The sequence below is a fragment of the Thamnophis sirtalis genome, unplaced genomic scaffold (genome assembly GCF_051295495.1).
Source record: "Thamnophis sirtalis isolate CommonGarterSnake01/CBP01778 unplaced genomic scaffold, rThaSir2_p1.2 scaffold_4, whole genome shotgun sequence".
Classification (NCBI taxonomy): domain Eukaryota; kingdom Metazoa; phylum Chordata; class Lepidosauria; order Squamata; family Natricidae; genus Thamnophis; species Thamnophis sirtalis.
This window is the reverse complement of record NW_028261384.1, coordinates 138,430,717-138,449,483: the sequence shown is the minus strand read 5'-3', so window position 1 is coordinate 138,449,483 and position 18,767 is coordinate 138,430,717. Positions and strand designations below refer to the sequence as shown.

The following is an 18,767-nucleotide window of genomic DNA, read 5'->3' as shown; positions in this document are numbered from 1 at the left end:
GGGAGAATCTTCCTACCCCGTTTTCTCAAACTTCTCCCTGACGGGTTTCAATTTTTCACCGATTTGGACAGTGGGGAGGTTGGGGAGGAGCATGGGCCAGTCCTGGGGTCTGGGGAGGGCTCTGTGTCAGAGGCAGAGAGGGGGCCAGGACACTCTGACATTTATCAGCTGCCTTCGGAGTCAGACATCAGTGAGGCAGAAGAACAGCTGGAGCCTGTTTCCAGTGCGCATGCGCAGAGCTGCCAGACAAGAAGGGAACCACTAAAGAACTGGAATCGACTTGGGAGTAAGGCCACAGGTAGACGATGAATGGCCCCTCCCAGAAGAAATAAAAGAGGAGCGACAGGGGAGTGGAGTTTGCAGGAGGCCATTAGTTCCCTTCATTGGTTCGGGGCTCTCCGAGATTCCTGACAGTTATCAGCTGCCTTCGGAGTCAGACATCCGTGAGGCAGAAGAACAGCTGGAGCCTGTTCCCAGTGTGCACATGGGCAGAGTTGCCAGAGGAAGGGAACAGCTAAAGAACAGGGGTTGACTTGGGAGTAAGGCCACCGGTGGACGGCCCCTCCCAGAGGAAATAAAAGAGGAGCGACAGGGGAGTGGAGTTTGCAGGAGTTCACTTAATTGGTTCGGGACTCTCCGAGACTCCTTGCCAAGTTTTGCAGCTCTCGGCCTGGCCGCTCTCCAAGCCAGATAAGGTCTGTGACTGTAAATCCTCCCTTGAAGGACTTTGCCGGATGTGAATGAGAGGAATTCACAGGAAATGAATAAAAAGGGTTTTTGTCGGGACAAGGAATTTGCTTCCTGTTCTTGGGAAGCCTCCGTCAGAACACCACCATCCTCAGGTTCGGGAAGAATCTTACCAAGACTCCTCGCCTTACGACCGCAGTTGAGCCCACAATTTACATCGGTAAGTGGAGACACTTGTTCAATGGGTTTTGCCCCATTGAACCACCTTCCTTGCCACCGTCCTTAAGCGAATCGTTGCGGTTTTTGTTAAGTTAGTCGCAGGGTTGGGAAGCCCCTCTGGGGTTCCCCGTTGACTTTGCTCGTCGGAAGGTCGCAAAAGGGGATCACGTGTCTCCGGGAGGCTGAGACCGTCAGACCTACGTGCCGGTTCTTGTGTGTCCAAATTTTGATCGCAGTGACCATGGGGATGCTGCAATCGTTGTGAGGTCCAATCATAAGTTGCTGTTTTTTCCAGTCCTGTTGTAACTTTGAATGGTCCCTTAAGTAGATGATTGTTAAATCAATTTCAGGTTTCAGGTTTCATTTTAGTTATATGCCGCCCTATTCCCAGCGGGACTCAGAGCGGCGAACCAACCCAAAGGGGGAAAGGGGAACACAATAGTGCAAATACAAGCATTTAAAAATAGCCAACAGCCACACAGTTCGAGAGGGGAAGGGAATTGATCAACCAGAATATAGAATAAAATAGAATAGAGTAGAGTAGAATTGGAAATGGAATGGAATAGAATAGAAAATATGGAATGGAATGAAATGGAATAGAAAATATGGAATGGAATGAAATGGAATGGAATGGAATAGAATAGGAACAGGAATAGGAACAAAACAAGAACAGAACATAGAATAGAATAGAGTAGAATAGAGTAGAGTAGAATTGGAATTGGGAATGGAATAGAACAGAAAATATGGAATGGAATGGAATAGAATAGGAATAGGAACAGGAACAGGAACAAGAACAGAACATAGAATAGAATAGAATAGAGTAGAATAGAGTAGAGTAGAGTAGAATTGGAATTGGGAATGGAATAGAACAGAAAATATGGAATGGAATGGAATAGAATAGGAATAGGAACAGGAACAAGAACAGAACATAGAATAGAATAGAATAGAGTAGAATAGAGTAGAGTAGAATTGGAATTGGGAATGGAATAGAACAGAAAATATGGAATGGAATGGAATAGAATAGGAATAGGAACAGGAACAAGAACAGAACATAGAATAGAATAGAATAGAATAGAATAGAGTAGAGTAGAGTAGAATTGGAATTGGGAATGGAATAGAACAGAAAATATGGAATGGAATGGAATAGGAACAGGAACAAAACAAGAACAGAACGTAGAGTAGAGTAGAATTGGAATTGGAATGGATAGAATAGAAGATATGGAATGGAATGGGATAGAATAGGAATGGGAATAGGAATAGGAACAAAATAAGAACAGAACAGAACATAGAATAGAATAGAATTAGGAATAGGAACAGAACAAGAACAGAACAGGAACAAGAACAGAACAAGAACATAGAATAGAATTAGGAACAGGAACAAAACAGGAACAGAACAAGAACAGAACATAGAATAGAATTAGGAACAGAAACAGGAACAAAACAGGAACAGAACAAGAACAGAACATAAAATAGAATTAGGAATAGGAACAGGAACAAAACAGAATATAGAATAGAATGGAATAGAACAGAACAGAACATAGGAATAGAGCATAGGAATAGAATAGAATAGGAGTAGAGTGGAATGAAATAGAATAGAATAGAATAGAATACACTAACAGAGTATAATAGAACTGTAGGGGACCTTAGAGGTCTTATAGTCCAGCCCTCTATGACTGGACTGTTTCTTCTTATAAACCTCCAGTGATGGAGCACCCACAACTTCTGGTGGCAAGCTGTCCCACTGGTTAATTGAGACTCTTTCCATTTTGTGACCTTCTGACAACTGCAGGGATTCACTTAAAAACTCGTGGCAAGAAAGGTCATACAACGTAGGGCAAAACTCGCTTAACAACTGTCTTGCCCAGCAATGGAAATTTTGGGCTCAACGGTGGTCGTATGTCGAGGACCACCTGTCATTCAAGTATCCTTTGTTCCTCGCCGTTTCCTTCTTGTTGTCCTCATCTCAAGGTCTGTGTGATGAACGCATCTCAACGGCTCCCCACCCGGCTCAACGGAGTTCCATGCACGATTTGGTGTCTCCGGTGCCGTCTCTTTTCCGGGCCCTCCTGGCGCTCTCCAACAATCACCCGGCTCTCGGCTGGAGCATCGCGACTCTGCCATTAGAAGAGGAACTTCGGCAAAACCACGTGGATACCGGCCACCTTCTGCTGGGACCACATACAGGTATGCCCAGAGTGGGAGGTTCATAGGGAATAACATAGTTGGAAGGGAACTTGGAGGTCTTCTAGTCCAACCCCCTGCTCAAGCCGGAAACCCTGTAACCATTTCAGCCAAATGGCTCTCCAGTCTCTTCTTAAAAGCCTCCAGTGGTTGGAGCACCCACAACTTCTGGTGGCAAACTGTTCCACTGGTTAATGGTTCTCCCTGTTAGGAAGTTTCTCCTTAATTCCAGCTGGATTCTCTCCTTGATTAGCTTCCATCCCTTGTTTCCAATATATCGCCCAGTATACTGAAGTGACTGTTTCTTGATCTTCTTTCTAACTGTCACGGGGGAAAATTGGGAAATAACAGAAAAACAGAATAGCAAAAGTTGGAAGAGATCATGGAGGTCCTCTAGCCCAACCTCCTGTTCAAGTAGGGAACCTGTTCTGAACCGCTCCTCCGTCCAGTAACGAAAGCCGAGACAAGCTTAACTGGAATGTCCTTTAATAGCAAGACACCGAAACCTCGGTGGCTGAAAGCCAAGCATAACAAACAGATAAGGACCTTGGCATCAACTCAGACAATCCAGCCTGCCAAGTTAGTTACAAAAGTTCTCTTTTGTCAATGCGTTGACTTCTGCAGGAGGGGCGTGTGCACAAGCAGTCCTTTTTATAGTCTGGAGAGGAGCCTAATGACCACCAGCTGAGTGCAATTACCTCCTGTAACTGCGCAACTGTTCCTGACGCCTATTAGCTCTTCGATTCCGGGCATCCAGGAACAACTCACTGCTGGCTTCTGGCTCACTCTCCCTTGTCTCCTCCCCACTGGTCCAAGGCTCAGGCGCCTCCTGGTGGCCAACCAGTCTCTCTGCGCCCTGCTCGGAGTTGGAACCCTGTCCAGGGTCCTCCACATCCTCCAGAGCTGACTCATAGGGCCCCTCGCTGTCGGAGTCTGGTGGCAGCTCCAATGGCCAATCCATTATTCCTTGTCTGGCCATGGGGTGTTTTGGAGAATAGCTTGACTCCCTCTTCTTTGTGGCAGCCCCTCAAATATTGGAAGACTGCTATCATGTCTCCCTTAGTCCTTCTTTTCATTCAACTAGACATCCCCAATTCCGGCTTCATGTTTTAGCCTCCAGTCCCCTAATCATCTTCGTTGCTCTTTTTACTCTGAGCGAGGCTTCCCAAGAGCAGGAAGCAAACTCCTTGTCCTGACAAAAAAAAACCCTTTTATTAATTCACGGTGAATTCTTCTCATTTACAACCAGCAAAGTCTTTCAAGGGAGGATTTACAGTCACAGACCTTATCTGGCTTGGAGAGCTGCCAGGCCGATCTCTGCAAAACTTGGCAAGGAGTCTCGGAGAGTCCCGAACCAATGAAGCGAACTCCTGCAAACTCCACTCCCCTGTCGCTCCTCTTTTATTTCCTCTGGGAGGGGCCATTCACCGTCCACCAGTGGCCTTACTCCCAAGTCGACCCTTGTTCTTTAGCTGTTCCTTTCGTCCGGCAGCTCTGCGCGTGCGGACAATGGGAACAGGCTCCAGCTGTTCTTCTGCCGCACGGATGTCTGACTCCGAAAGCAGCTGATAACTGTCGGACGGCCCTGGCCCCCTCTCTGTCTCCGACGCAGAGCCCTCATCCGAGCCTTCCCCAGACTCCAGGACTGGCCCAGGTTCCTCCCCAACCTCCTCACTGTCCGAATCTGCTGCCGGCCACAACGTTCTTCTCTGCACTCTTTCCAGAGTCTCAACATCTTTGAAATGTATAGAGACATTTTCTGATAAAGCAATTAATCGGTGGAACCGCTTGCTTGCAGAAGTTGTAAATGCTTGAGCACGGCTCAAGCAGGAAAACCTTATCCCATTTCAAACAAAATGGTTGTCCAATCTCGCCTTAAAAACATCTCCGGAGGTTTTTAAAGACGAGATTGGACCACCCTTTGGTTTGAAATGGGATAAGGTTTCCTGCTTGAGCTGGGGTCGGACTAGAAGACCTCCAAGGTCCCTGGCAACTCTGTGCTTCGGTTATCAACCTTTCTCGTTGGCAGACCTGGCCCTCCCGGATCCCGACACCGCCAAGGGCCCGAATGCGACGGCGCCAGCTTGCCAGTCCATTTACTTCAACGACTGCCTGTCCATGAGCCGTTGCCGTGCCGCCTGCCAGTCGGTGGGCGCCTGGCGTTACCGGTGGTTTCACAGCGCCTGCTGCCAATGCTTGGGGCCGGATTGCCAGGGCTACGGAAGTGCCCACGCGAATTGCTCCCGTTGCCAGGACTGAGCGGTGTTGCTTCGGCCTTCCTTGACTCGCAGAGCGTCGCGTCGCGCCCCCCCCCTCCGCTTTTCCGCCCAGCCTCCCCGGCAAAAACCGCATTGCAGCCATGACAGGGAGTCCTCGACTGACAAGGGAGCGCAACATTTCCGTTGTTAAGCGAGGCGTTTGCGAAGTGTGTTTGGCCCAATTCGACCAGCTTGTTCAGTGAACTCGCCGCGGTCGATAAGTTAGCAACGCGGTTGTTCAGCGAATCTTGTCAGAAGGGTTCGGGTTCGGGATGACCTTGGGACCCAGCCGGGGTTGTAAGTATGAATCGGCTGCCAAGCGTCTGAATTTTGATCCCAGGGTCATGGGCTTGTTACGAAGGTCGTAAGTGTGAAACACGGCCCGAAGTCACTTTTTTTCCAGTGCCGTCGTACCTTTGAATGGCTACTACATGAACTGCTGTGAGTCGAGGACTTCGCTGTATGGCTTCCTGCTTCCGCCTGCTTCCAAACCCAGATATTTTCAGCAGCGAGAACAAGTTTAGGGGGCCACAGAAGAAGACCCCCTGCCCAGCCCAGTCTTTCCCTTTGCAGCTGGGGGGGGGGGTCCATCTGTCTTGGGATCTCACCTGGGACATTTTTCCTTCCTCCCCCCCCCCCTCCCAAGTTTTGCTGAAATTAGCCCTGTGCACGAATCCTCAAATTCTTTCTTTTAACGATGCAAATATCTCTGTAGTATTTTGTAGTAATAAAAATAATGGGGGAAAACAGGGTTGTCTGAAAAGTATCGGAGGCCGCGGCACGACAAAACCGCGGTCCACTAAAGCGCGCCCGATTAAACCGCGTCGCTGACGTCATCAGCAGCGCGGCAACAGCGACCGCGGAGAAAAAAGGGCGCTTTAAAAAGCGCTTTGAAAGCAAGCCGATTCAAGTTAAGGTAAGGGTTAGGTTTGGGGTTAGGGTTAGGGTTAGGGTTAGGTTAAGGGTTAGGGTTAGGTTAAGGGTTAGGTTAAGGGTTAGGTTTAGCGTTAGGTTAAGGGTTAGGGTTAGGGTTAGGTTAAGGGTTAGGTTTAGGGTTAGGTTTAGGGGGGGTTAAGTTTAGGTTTAGGGGTTTAGCTTTAGCGTTCACAGCATGCTTTTTTCGTCGCGCTGTGATGACGTCAGGTATGCGGTTTCGTCGAGCGCGCTTTAGTCGAACGCGGTTTTGTGGTGGAACCATCGGAGGCATCAAGTTGGCGTGGAAGCAAATGAACCACGCCGTCCCTCATACGTCGAACACAGATAGGTTTTGCTTTGCTAGACTTAAGTTCAAATGAAGATTAACTCAGAGGTAACTCCAGGTTTCCGACTAGCCCACAGATCAGTCGGAGTTGTTTGGGGCCTTGCACATGGTGTTTCTGAGGGTGAAGCTGATCCATTTACTGTCGTCGTCATTAAAAGGAGCTTACTAAGCAGAGATGCTGTTGGGGGGGGGATGAGATGGGAGGGCGCCATCTTGACTTTTTTGACTTCCCCCAAATGGAGCTCGCTGCTAATGGAGGAACAGGAGACAGTGAGTGGAAGTGAGTAAGGGAATGTGTTGTATGGATGTGTGGATGCCCACAAATCGTTTTCTCTCTGGATCCATTCTAACAATGGCTTGCAGAAACAATGACGTCGAGATTAAACTTTAAAACTGCTGGACTTCAATTCCCAGAATTCCTCAGGGGGTCATGCAGGAGGTGGGTTGCCATTTTTTTTTTTACTACCAGTTCGAATGTGCTCCTGTGTGCGCTTGCGCGGGACGCTTCTGAGCATGCACAGAAGCGTCTGGGTGGGTGGGTGGAGCCTCCCACTGCCACTACTACCAGTTTGGCTGATCTGGGCCGAACCAGGAGCAACCCACCTCTATGGTCATGCTGAGAAACTTTAAGACAGATGGACTTCAATTCCCAGAATTCCTCAGTCAGGCCATGCTGAGGAATGTTAAGACGGGTGGACTTCAATTCCCAGAGTTCCTCAGACATAAGACAGGTGGACTTCAATTCTCAGAATTCCTCAGACATAAGACAGGTGGACTTCAATTCCCAGAATTCCTCAGACATAAGACAGGTGGACTTCGATTCCCAGAATTCCTCAGACATAAGACAGGTGGACTTCAATTCCCAGAATTCCTCAGACATAAGACAGGTGGACTTCGATTCCCAGAATTCCTCAGACATAAGACGGGTGGACTTCAATTCCCAGAATTCCTCAGACATAAGACAGGTGGACTTCAATTCCCAGAATTCCTCAGCCAGGCCATGCTGAGGAACTTTTAAGACGGGTGGACTTCAATTCCCAGAATTCCTCAACACCTAAGACAGGTGGACTTCATTTCCCAGAATTCCTCAGACATAAGATGGGTGGACTTCAATTCCCAGAATTCCTCAGACATAAGACAGGTGGACTTCAATTCCCAGAATTCCTCAGCCAGGCCATGCTGAGGAACTTTTAAGACGGGTGGACTTCAATTCCCAGAGTTCCTCAGCCAGTCATGCTTTAAGATGGATGGACTTCAATTCCCAGAATTCCTCAACACCTAAGACAGGTGGACTTCATTTCCCAGAATTCCTCAGACATAAGACAGGTGGACTTCAATTCCCAGAATTCCTCAGACATAAGACAGGTGGACTTCAATTCCCAGAATTCCTCAGACATAAGACAGGTGGACTTCAATTCCCAGAATTCCTCAGCCAGGCCATGCTGAGGAACTTTTAAGACGGGTGGACTTCAATTCCCAGAGTTCCTCAGCCAGTCATGCTTTAAGATGGATGGACTTCAATTCCCAGAATTCCTCAACACCTAAGACAGGTGGACTTCATTTCCCAGAATTCCTCAGACATAAGACAGGTGGACTTCAATTCCCAGAATTCCTCAGATATAAGACAGGTGGACTTCAATTCCCAGAATTCCTCAGCCAGGCCATGCTGAGGAACTTTTAAGACGGGTGGGCTTCACGGGTGGACTTCAATTCCCAGAATTCCTCAGCCAGGCCATGCTGAGGACCTTTTAAGACGGGTGGGCTTCAATTCCCAGAGTTCCTCAGCCAGTCATGCTTTGAGATGGGTGGACTTCAATTCCCAGAATTCCTCAGCCATAAGATGGGTGGACTTCAATTCCCAAAGTTCCTCAGCCAGTCATGCTTTAAGATGGGTGGACTTCAATTCCCAGAATTCCTCAACCATAAGACAGGTGGACTTCAATTCCCAGAATTCCTCAGACATAAGATGAGTGGACTTCAATTCCCAGAACTCCTCAGCCATAAGACGGATGGACTTCAATTCCCAAAATTCCTGAGCCAGGCCATGCTGAGGAATGTTTAAGACAGGTGGACTTCAATTCCCAGTTCCTGAGCCAGGCCATGCTGAGGAACTTTTAAGACGGGTGGACTTCAATTCCCAGAATTCCTCAGTCAGGCCATGCTGAGGAACTTTTAAGATGGGTGGACTTCAATTCCCAGTTCCTCAGCCAGTCATGCTTTAAGATGGGTGGACTTCAATTCCCAGAATTCCTCAACCATAAGACAGGTGGACTTCAATTCCCAGAATTCCTCAGACATAAGATGGGTGGACTTCAATTCCCAGAATTCCTCAGCCAGTCATGCTTTAAGATGGGCGGACTTCAATTCCCAGTGTTCCTCAGCCAGCCATGCTGGCTGGAGAATTCTGGGAGTTGAAGTCCTCCAGCCTTAAAAGTACCCAAATTTGGAGAACCCTGCTCTAGAGATCAATATATGCGGACTTCAACTCCCATAATTCCCCAGCCATCAGTCCGCCCATTATGGTCCTAAAATGAGATGGTTGCAAAACGCATCACCCGTGTGACGGAGCCAATTTTATGTCCTTTTTGCGGTGGTTATGAAGCGAACGCCACAATCATTAAACAATCTCATTGTTCACTATGGAGCAGAATACTAGTTTTTGTTCAAAAATGAAACACGGGGAAAGGATCCCAGGACATCCCAAACGGCTGTGAATGCAGGAGGGTTGCTAAATGCCCAACGTAGGTTCACATGACCAGAGGGGCAACCATTGGAACTCAAAGTCGGTCAGTATCCCGAGCCAGGTCCGTCCTAACTTCGAACCGTCCCTAAGCGACAGGTTGCAAGTCGAGAACTACCTCTTTTAAAGGAGTCTTCTGAACTCATTAACTCTCTAAACCGCCTTCGTAAACCTCATTCAGAAAAAGGCGCCAACCAAACCGTTGTTATAAATGACAAGCTATCCCGGTCCGTCTGCTGTTGAACCTGGTCAAACCATGGTTTACGCCTTTTTTGGCCTTCTGTTTTAGAAAGGTGAGTCAGATTTGTTTCCAGATGTGGTCTTGCCATTACTTCCTTCCCAGGGCTGAGAGCCATCGACTGGCTCAAGGTCACCCAGTGATGAGACTCGGCTCTCCCAGTTTCTAGCCTGAACATGATACCAGCTTTTACTGGCCCAGCACATCTGAACCCATCAATCGGGGTTTACATCAACTATGGCATGAAACAATACAATACAATAGCCGAGTTGGAAGGGACCTTGGAGGTCTTCTAGTCCAACCCCCTGCCTAGGCAGGAAACCCTACACCGTTTCAGACAAATGGCTATCCAACATCTTCTTAAAGACTTCCAGTGTTGGGGCATTTACAACTTCTGGAGGCAACTTCTGTTCCACTGGTTAATTGTTCTAACTGTCAGGAAATTTCTCCTTAGTTCTAAGTTGCTTCTCTCCTTGATTAGTTTCCACCCATTGTTCTAGCCTCAGGTGCCCTGGAGAATAGTTTGACTCCCTCTTCTTTGTGGCAGCCTCTGAGATATTGGAACACTGGTATCAGGTCTCCCCTTTCTTTTCATTTAACTAATCATGGTTTAGGCTTAAAAGAGGAATTTATTTTAGACCAGTGTTTCTCAACCTTGGCGACTTTTTAAGTCCTGTGGACTTCAACTCCCAGAATCCCCCCAGCCAGCACAGCTGCTATCATGTGGTGCTGTGCTGGCTGGGGAATTCTGGGAGTTGAAGTCCACAGGACTTAAAAGTCGCCAAGGTTGAGAAACACTGTTTTAGACTAGTTTAGTCGCAAAAGCTGCCTGGATGAAGCGAGGGAGTAAAAAAAAAACCACCCGATCGCAATCCCGGGTTCGCTTCTTTTTAGACCCCTTAACTCAGATCCCCGCTTAACGCACGGCCGAAGCGGAGAGAACGGCCGCGTTCCGACGACCCGCGTAATCCCGGGGTTACCCCGCTTTAACTTGGCCCGGGAAGCTGTCGAGGAAGGGACTAGGGAAGGAAGGCGGCACTCGAGCCGCTTCCTTCCCTCCGCCTCCCCGCCTTTGGAAGCGCCGCCCGCTCTGAGCGTTCGGGAACGCCGTGAAGCCACAATGAGCGGCGGGCGCCCTCTGAGCACGTGCAGAGCGCCGAACGGTCCGGAGCCTCCCCTGCCCGGCGCTCGGGGTTCCTCCAGCCAATGGCAGCCGGCCAGACAGCCCCAGCCTCCCTCTGTCTCCCGCGCCCGGGCAGCCAGCGCCCCCTCGCCAAGCGAAGAGCCGGAGCGCGGCCGAGCGGGTGAGTGGCCCCGGGGAGGAGGGAGCCCTGATGGGCGGCCCGGCTTTTCCTCCGCGCGCCCTTGTGCGGCTCCGATCCTCTCTTCTTCTCCCTGCCGCCTGCCTTCCTCTCTTTTTTTCCCCTTCCGACCACCCCGCTTCCTCCCTCCGCCGCCTTTGTTCCCCGTCCCGATGCTGGGAATTGGGGCGGGGGGGGGGGGAGAGAAAGGCGATCGGGCGGTGGGGTTCGCTGGACCGGCCGCTTGACTCCAAAGGGAAGCTTGGAGAGGGAGCCTGGAGGCCGTGCAACATGGGTCCTGCTGTGGCTAAGAGCATGGGGAGGTGGACAAAGAGGAAGGGGCAAGGCCGCGCGTCTCCGCCCTCGCCGCCTCTCTTTTCAAGAAGGGGAAAGGGGGAGATGGGGAGGAAGCAATAGCAATAGCAGTTAGACTTATATACCGCTTCATAGGGCTTTCAGCCCTCTCTAAGCGGTTTACAGAGAGTCAGCATATTGCCCCCAACAATCTGGGTCCTCATTTTACCCACCTCGGAAGGATGGAAGGCTGAGTCAACCCTGAGCCGCTGAGATTTGAACCGCTGAACTGCTGATCTAGCAGTAGCCTGCAGTGCTGCATTTAACCACTGCGCCACCTTGGCTCAAGCGGTTTGGGGGTGGGGGGCTGCCGGGGGTCCCGCGTAAGGGAGCTGCGGGGTAGGAGGCAGAGAAGCGGGGGTCCGGCAACAGGTTTTCACTCAGGCGAATGTCTTGGGATTACAATGCGGAGGGCCGTTCCTCACTGAGGACTGGCTGCTTAAGCGTCAGGCAAAGCCCATTGTGGTTTGTTTTCAACCCTACAGACTGATTTGTTTCATAGGGGGGAGGAGGAGGAGGAGGAGGAGCCCATTCCAAGAGGTGGTGTGGAGGGAAGGAGGAAGGAAGGAAGGGATGGATGGATGGATGGATGGATGGATGGATGGATGGATGGATGGAAGCCACCTCTGGATTTGGGGAGAGGGCAGAGAGGGGCCAGGATAAAGGTTAGGATTGCCATTTGTCAGAAATGGTGTCGGGTCTCCTGCTTGAGGGCCAGGGGTTGGACTAGATGACCGATAAGGTCCCGTCCAACTCTGTTAAATCTGAGACCAGAGATGAGGAGCGAAGGAGATGGACTGAAGGTGCAGCTGTTTTAGGGGCGCCCTTAAAAGGGGAGGGGAGCTGTTGAGAAGCAATCTTGGGACACCAGAGCCCAGCATGCACAGCCACTCCCTGGCCATGCCCGCTTTGCTCAACATTGGGTTTCTCCTCCTCATTTGAAAGAGCCAGACACAAAGTAGACAAATCTTCATATCTGCTTGCCAAGAGGTCCTGTGTGGCTACTTGTAATAGGTAGCATCTCTCTCTCAGCTAGTGAGTAACTACTATCTCCCGCTCTCAGCTAGTGAGTAACTACTATCTCCCGCTGCTGGTTGATCTGGGATTAGGAAACCGGTGGAAGGAAACCTCTGGGTGGATGCTGGCTCACCCACTAGGCAAAAACTCCAGCTTTACACAGCAAGTATCGTCTGGCCTGTGTGTTATGTTTGTCTACGGCTGCTGCACAATTATCCCCATTTTACAGCAAGCCTTGGCGGATCGTCCTCGAGTTGTGACCGCAACGGAGTCCAAAATGTCTATTGCCAAGTGAAATACTTGTGGAGTGAGTTTTGCCCCCATTTCACGACCCTTCCTGCCGCATTAAATTAGTAATCTGGAGTGAATCTGGTTTCCCCGATCGGCTTTTGCTTTTGTCGCCAAAGGGGATCGCGCGACTCTGGGATACCGCGACCGTCATAAAGCTGAGTCGTTTGCCACAGCATCCAAATGGTAAATCCCGTAGCCGTGGGGATGCTGCCACGATCGTGAGTGTGAAACACGTTCATACGTCGCTTTTTCCCAGGATGGTCACTAAGTGAACTGTTTGCAAGTTGAGGACTCTCTGTGTGGGGTTTGTAGTGGGGAGGCCAGAGGGGTGGGCTTTTGTTTGGCATCAGGAAGCCAACAACCGACATATCCATCAAGCATGGTGGCGGAAACCATCTCCGTTTTATTTGACTCCGCTTTTTTGAAACTTTTCCGTGGGAAAAAGAAAATGCATCTTCGGAGGCGTCTCATTTTTAAGGACCTTAAAAAGGATTTTTCAAAGACTTTGTTTAAAAAGGTGAACCGAGGAAGCAGAAGATGGAGAGGAGGGGGGAAAAAAGGGAGAGGCGACTTAGAAAAAGCTTTGGTGAAAAAGAAAATGTTAGGATCCTCCCCACCACCACCTAGGACCCTAGCGCCCCCTCCCTTCCCTTAAAGAGCCAGTGTCCCTTGGCGTGGGAAACTCCGCCTCCCGTTTCCCGGCGTGCCTTGCAGGGAATAGGAAAGAGAAGGAAGGAAGGAAACTCCTGAAGTGGGAGGGGAAAGAAAAAAGTAAGTACAGTACCAGCGTCCAGAATTCAGCGAAGGGATTTTAAGACGGGTGGGGTGAAAAGCAAGGATGAGAAGGGAGTGGGGGGGACCCACAAAGAAAGGGTTACTCAGGATGTTTGGGGAAGGGAGGTTGGAAAAGGAGAGATTTTGGTGGCCTTTATTTACATGTTATCATTCCAGAGACTGGTTCAGGATCGTTCCCGTACACACCCACACTTAAGGAACACATGCTTGCTTCTCCTGAAGTGCATTTACTGAGCAAGACACATTATTCCATTAGTGGCAGGATTTACTAAAAGGCTGTGGCTTTGGGGAAAGCAGTTTCCCATGAATTTTTGACTTCGGGCACCTCATTTCCTCCTGTCATTTAAAGTGGCATTAATTGCCCCATTATTTCCATATTATCTGTTTGCTAAGTTGAAGCCATCTGTTTTTTTTCCACGGCTATTAAAGGGAAATTGGCTCTTCAGTCTGATTAGCACACGGCCGTTTCCATTCGATTTATTACCTCTCCAGGTTTTAAGTTCCTGGGTGATATAAATTATTGCGCTTTGAAACACCATCGGCTCCTCCAAATAGACTTGCTGGATAAAAAAAAGCTTCCAACAAATTTCGGGGGGCGGGAGGGGGGGGGATGCAGAAAGAATACCAAATAGGTTGGGTGGAAGTTGGCTTTAGCAAAAGGAATGTGTGTTTGTGAATAATAAGCTGGAACTCAACACTTTTGTGTCCTTTTCTGTAACGGAATTGAAATAAAAGGCCTACTTTCACCTGCGTACATCATTGGATTAATGAAGGGTCCATAAGCCAGTTTAGAAGCTGTAGTTTATAAATTGGTGTACATGGAGTGTTTCATGCTTCATACTATCCCAAAACTCCGGGAGCTTCTTGGCCAAGTAAAATATGATATTAATTGCAAATCCATACGAGGGGAGAGAAGGACAGGGAAGAGCGGTTTGGAGATGTTTTTTCAGTCTGGCACAGAAACCAAAATAACTTGGGAGCTGCAACTGTCTAGAAAAGAGGCTCGGTTAATGCGGAGAAGTAAGCGGTTTGGTGCTGAAGCAGGGTCTGGATGGGGCCACTTTTGGACAATAAGAGGTTCATGGGACAGGGTGCTTCTCTGGATCTCCTTCCCTCTAGCTGAAGCCATATTTCACTTTGCTTTGTTGGAATGTAGAGCGTTTTCCTCTACAGTGCCAGACAAAACATTGATAAGGCTCATGAGAACCAAGGTCAGCTCAGCAGCGCCCGAGCAACGGCGGGATGATTCAGAGGTGGTTTCATATTTGAACGTGCTGATAGCGTGACTTAAGCGTCAGGCAAAGCCCATTTTGGTTTGTTTTCAACCCTACAGACTGATTTGTTTTATAGGGAGGAGGAGGAGGAGCCCATTCCAAGAGGTGGTGTGGAGGGAAGGAGGAAGGAAGGGATGGATGGATGGAAGCCACCTCTGGATTTGGGGAGGGGGCAGAGAGGGGCCAGGGTAAAGGTTAGGGTTAGGGTAAAAGAGCCAAGGTGGCGCAGTGGTTAAATGCAGCACTGCAGGCTACTGCTAGATCAGCAGGTCAGCGGTTCAAATCTCACCGGCTCAGGGTTGACTCAGCCTTCCATCCTTCCGAGGTGGGTAAAATGAGGACCCAGATTGTTGGGGGCAATATGCTGACTCTCTGTAAACCGCTTAGAGAGGCCTGAAAGGCCTATGAAGCGGTATATAAGTCTACTGCTATTGCTATTGCTATAGGGTTGCCATTTGTCAGAAATGGTGTAGGGTCTCCTGCTTGAGGACCAGGGGTTGGACTAGATGACCGATAAGGTCCCTTCCAACTCTGTTAAATCTGAGATCAGAGATGAGGAGAAGGTGCAGCTGTTTTAGAGGAGCCCTTAAAAGGAGAGGGGAGCTGTTGAGAAGCAATCTTGGGACACCAGAGCCCAGCATGCACAGCCACTCCCTGGCCATGCCCGCTTTTCTCAACATTGGGTTTCTCCTCCTCATTTGAAAGAACCAGACAAAAAGTAGACAGATCTTCACATCTACTTGCCAAGAGGTCCTGTGTGGCTACTTGTAATAGGGAGCATCTTTCTCTCAGCTAGTGAGTAACTATAGAGCCGAGGTGGCGCAGTGGTTAAATGCAGCACTGCAGGCTACTGCTAGATCAGCAGTTCAGCGGTTCAAATCTCACCGGCTCAGGGTTGACTCAGCCTTCCATCCTTCCGAGGTGGGTAAAATGAGGACCCAGATTGTTGGGGGCAATATGCTGACTCTCTGTAAACCGCTTAGAGAGGGCTGAAAGCCCTATGAAGCGGTATATACTGCTATTGCTAAATATTGCTAAACTACTACCTCCCGCTGCTGGTTGATCTGGGATTAGGAAACCGGTGGAAGGAAGCCTCTGGGTGGATGCTGGCTCAGTGGATGCGCCCAATAAACAGGATCTTTGAGAAAATCCACAGCCTCAGAGTCTTTTGAGTGGATTACTCGGAACCATTATACACCCTCATTCTCCAACCCATAGATAGCTGGGTTCTGGCGCGATGTCCTCTTTCTGACCAAGTGATAGTTTTCGGTGCGTGAAGTCTTATGTTTTCTAAAAGAAGAGCACTCAATTATGTGAGCCGCACCTTGTAGACTGAAGTTGTGGTGCCCAGATGTTGGGTGGTGACCAGAGAGAGGAAAAATGGATTTGAGGTATTACATTAAAAGGTGCTCGCCTTTTCTCTAAACTCTCTGCTTTATCCTTGCCTCGTTTTGTTGTTGTTAGTTGCGAAGTCGTGTCCGACCCATCACGATCCCATGGACAACCCCTGTCCTCTACCATCCTCTGGAGTCTACTGAAGCTCACACCTACTGCTTTGGTGACTCCATTCAGCCACCTCGTTCTCTGCCGTCCTTCTTTTTTTGCCCTCCATCTTTCCCAGAATGAGGCTCTATTCCGGGGAGTCCTTCCTTCTCATTGGGTGGCCAAAGTATTTTGAGTTTCCTCTTCAGGATCTGGCCTTCTAAAGAGCAGTCAGGGTTGATGTCCTCTGGGCCCGACTGGTTGGATCGCCTTGCAGTCCAAGGGACTCAATGCAGGAGTCTTCTCCAGCACCAGAGTTCCATTCTTTGGCGCTCAGCCTTCCTTATGGTCCATCCACAGCCATACATTGCAACTGGGAAAACCACAGCCTTGGCTATACACACTTTTGTTGGCAGGGTGTTGCCTCTGCTTTTTAGGATGCTGTCTAGATTTGCCATAGTTTTTGTCCCCAGGAGCAAGCCTCTTTTAATTTCTTGACTGCAGTCCCCATCTGCGGTGTGGACAATAAAATTTGTCACTACCTCCATTTCTTCCCCATTTATTTGCAAGGAATTGGGAAGCCTGGATGCCATGATCTTAGTTGTCTTAATGTTGAGTTTCAACATTGCCTCGTTTACTTATTACTTACCATGCTGCGTCTTTTGCCGTTTTCCCCTACAACTGATGTATTTTTTGCTCTTTCCCTTTTCTCTTCCCTCTGCTCCAGCTCTTCGGAAAAGCCCACAGCTGATTCCCAAAGAGAGAAGACTTCTCGACCGCCGCAGCCATGCCCTCCAATAAGGACGTCTCTGGCTGCCTTGGCTCACCGCCAGGTTTGATCTGCTTGCCACCCATTTCCGAGCACCTCCAGCTGGTGTGGACCCAGGCGGCCCAGACAAGTGACCTGGACAGTAACCAGCACCTGCTGCAGACTTTCAGCTATTTCCCGTATCCCAGCCTTTCCGACCTGGCTTTGCTCTGCCTGCGTCATGGCCTGCACATGGAGAAGGTGAAGGCTTGGTTCATGGCGCAGCGGCTGCGCTGCGGCATCAGCTGGAGTGCCGAGGAAATCGAAGAGACTCGGGCTCGCCTCATCTATCACCAGGACCAACTCCACTTTAGTTGCCTGCTTGCTGGCAACCAGGGCGACTCCTGGCACCAGACTTGTAAAAGCCCTTCTTCGTACCACCACCACCAGCTGGCTCCCCACGCCCTGCACTATTCCGGTAAATATCCAGAGAACCAGCAACCTCTTGTAACCTCCTTAAATCATTGTAGTATGGCTCCAGGGACAAAAGAAATGGGGACGATCGCTCAGGACATTTGGAAATTGCAGGAAAACACCCCGCCGTCCCACTATAAGAAACCTCAGGAACATTTTGAACCTTCAGGGATCATGGTGAATTTTCAAAATACCAAAGAGACCATTTCCGGTGCTTATCCCCCCATCACAACCCTCGGCCTGGATTATAACCTCCCGGATTCTCACACGATGGCCTGGAGCTTCCCCACGGTGTCCCAACCGCCCCCCGAGACCATCACGCCTGCTGTCAACGGCGGGAGCCACCCCACGATTCTTCCATTGGGTTCTTCGGTGAAAGCCGCCCAGCCGTCCTCGAAAATTGCAACCAGCGTCACGGACCGTCAAAACCATCAGCATTCAGTCAGCGACCAGCAGACTTCTTTGCCAGAGGTTTTACGGAAGCCTAAGCGGAAGACGAAGGAGCAACTGGATTTGTTAAAGGCCTTCTTCCTTCACCGGCAGTGGGCCAGGAGAGAGGATTATCACCAGTTGGAGCAGGTAACCGGGTTACCCCGGGCAGAGATCATCCAGTGGTTTGGAGACACGCGTTACGCCCTGAAGCACGGTCAGCTGAGATGGTTCCGGGACAATGCAGGGCAGAGTCCAGAGCCTGCTTCCTCAGGTGGACCTCCTCCTCTTCCTCCTCCTCCTCCTCCTCCTCCACCCCAGCCATGCACAAATCCTCCAGACACGGGCCCCCTGGAACAGTACTGGGACACCCACACGCAGCTGCAGGAGAATGACTTGCCGATGCTCTGCCGCAAATCAGGAATGAGCCCGGAGCAAGCGTTGGAGTGGTTTCGCTCGTACTTGCCCGCGCCGTGCGAGGTGGAGGTGTGTTTGGGGGACGACGACGAGGAGGTAGACGAAGAGATGGCGGCCGCGATGCTAAAGGCGGAAGATGAAGACTACGAAGAAGAGGAGGATGTGGAAGAGGAGGAGGATGAAGACTGAAGGACTTTTGTGTGGGTGCTGGAGGTTTTGGGACTTCTCCGATGAGCAGGCGGAAGGATCAGTGAGACAGAGTAGTAAATCCTGGGAGCCAGGTTTCTGTCCTGACTGTTTCCTGCTGGTAGCGATGACTACTGCTAGAATGTTTTTTTTTTCCTTTGAGCCACTGAATTTAAAAACAAAACTGTACAGTGTTTATCAAGGGAGAATCACAATGGTATATAAAGAGGGGGTTTCCAACCCTTCAGATGTGAGTGGCCATGATATATGAATGCCTTCAGCAATCTGCAGGGTCTCAAATGATTTTTCTGAAAAACTTCAGTCGGTTAATTGTATTGTTTTGGTTTCATATTGCTTCCTCTAGATGTTTTCCTTAATAATTATACAAATAATTGTTGTTTAGATCCCTAACCCT

General features: G+C 49.6%; 2 protein-coding genes across 3 annotated transcripts in view; both read left to right on the top strand.

The window, feature by feature from the left end:
• The window catches only part of LOC106554420 (twisted gastrulation protein homolog 1), a 6,517-nt gene extending 435 nt beyond the window's left edge, over positions 1-6,082 (top strand). Inside the window, exons 3-4 of the mRNA XM_014073075.2 lie at positions 2,875-3,090; positions 5,117-6,082. Coding sequence (XP_013928550.1) covers positions 2,875-3,090; positions 5,117-5,346 — 446 coding nt within the window. The 3' untranslated portion in view covers positions 5,347-6,082. The remainder of the gene's footprint in view (positions 1-2,874; positions 3,091-5,116) is intronic.
• Positions 6,083-10,685: 4,603 nt separating this feature from the next.
• On the top strand, positions 10,686-18,497 carry HOMEZ (homeobox and leucine zipper encoding). Of its 2 annotated transcripts, none has more exons than XM_087714223.1 (2): positions 10,686-10,888; positions 16,826-18,497. In XM_087714223.1, exon 2 carries the CDS (start codon positions 16,886-16,888, stop codon positions 18,353-18,355), a length of 1,470 nt encoding a protein of 489 aa, XP_087570349.1. In that variant the 5' UTR covers positions 10,686-10,888; positions 16,826-16,885; the 3' UTR covers positions 18,356-18,497. The 2 variants fall into 2 exon arrangements, with proteins under 2 accessions (XP_087570349.1, XP_087570350.1); XM_087714224.1 differs by lacking the exon at positions 10,686-10,888 and adding an exon at positions 13,240-13,318.
• The last annotated feature ends 270 nt before the right edge of the window (positions 18,498-18,767 follow it).

Coding starts and splice junctions, on each gene's coding strand:
- HOMEZ (XM_087714223.1), top strand. CDS start 16,886: ATGCCCTCCAATAAGGACGTCTCTGGCTGCCTTGGCTCACCGCCAGGT.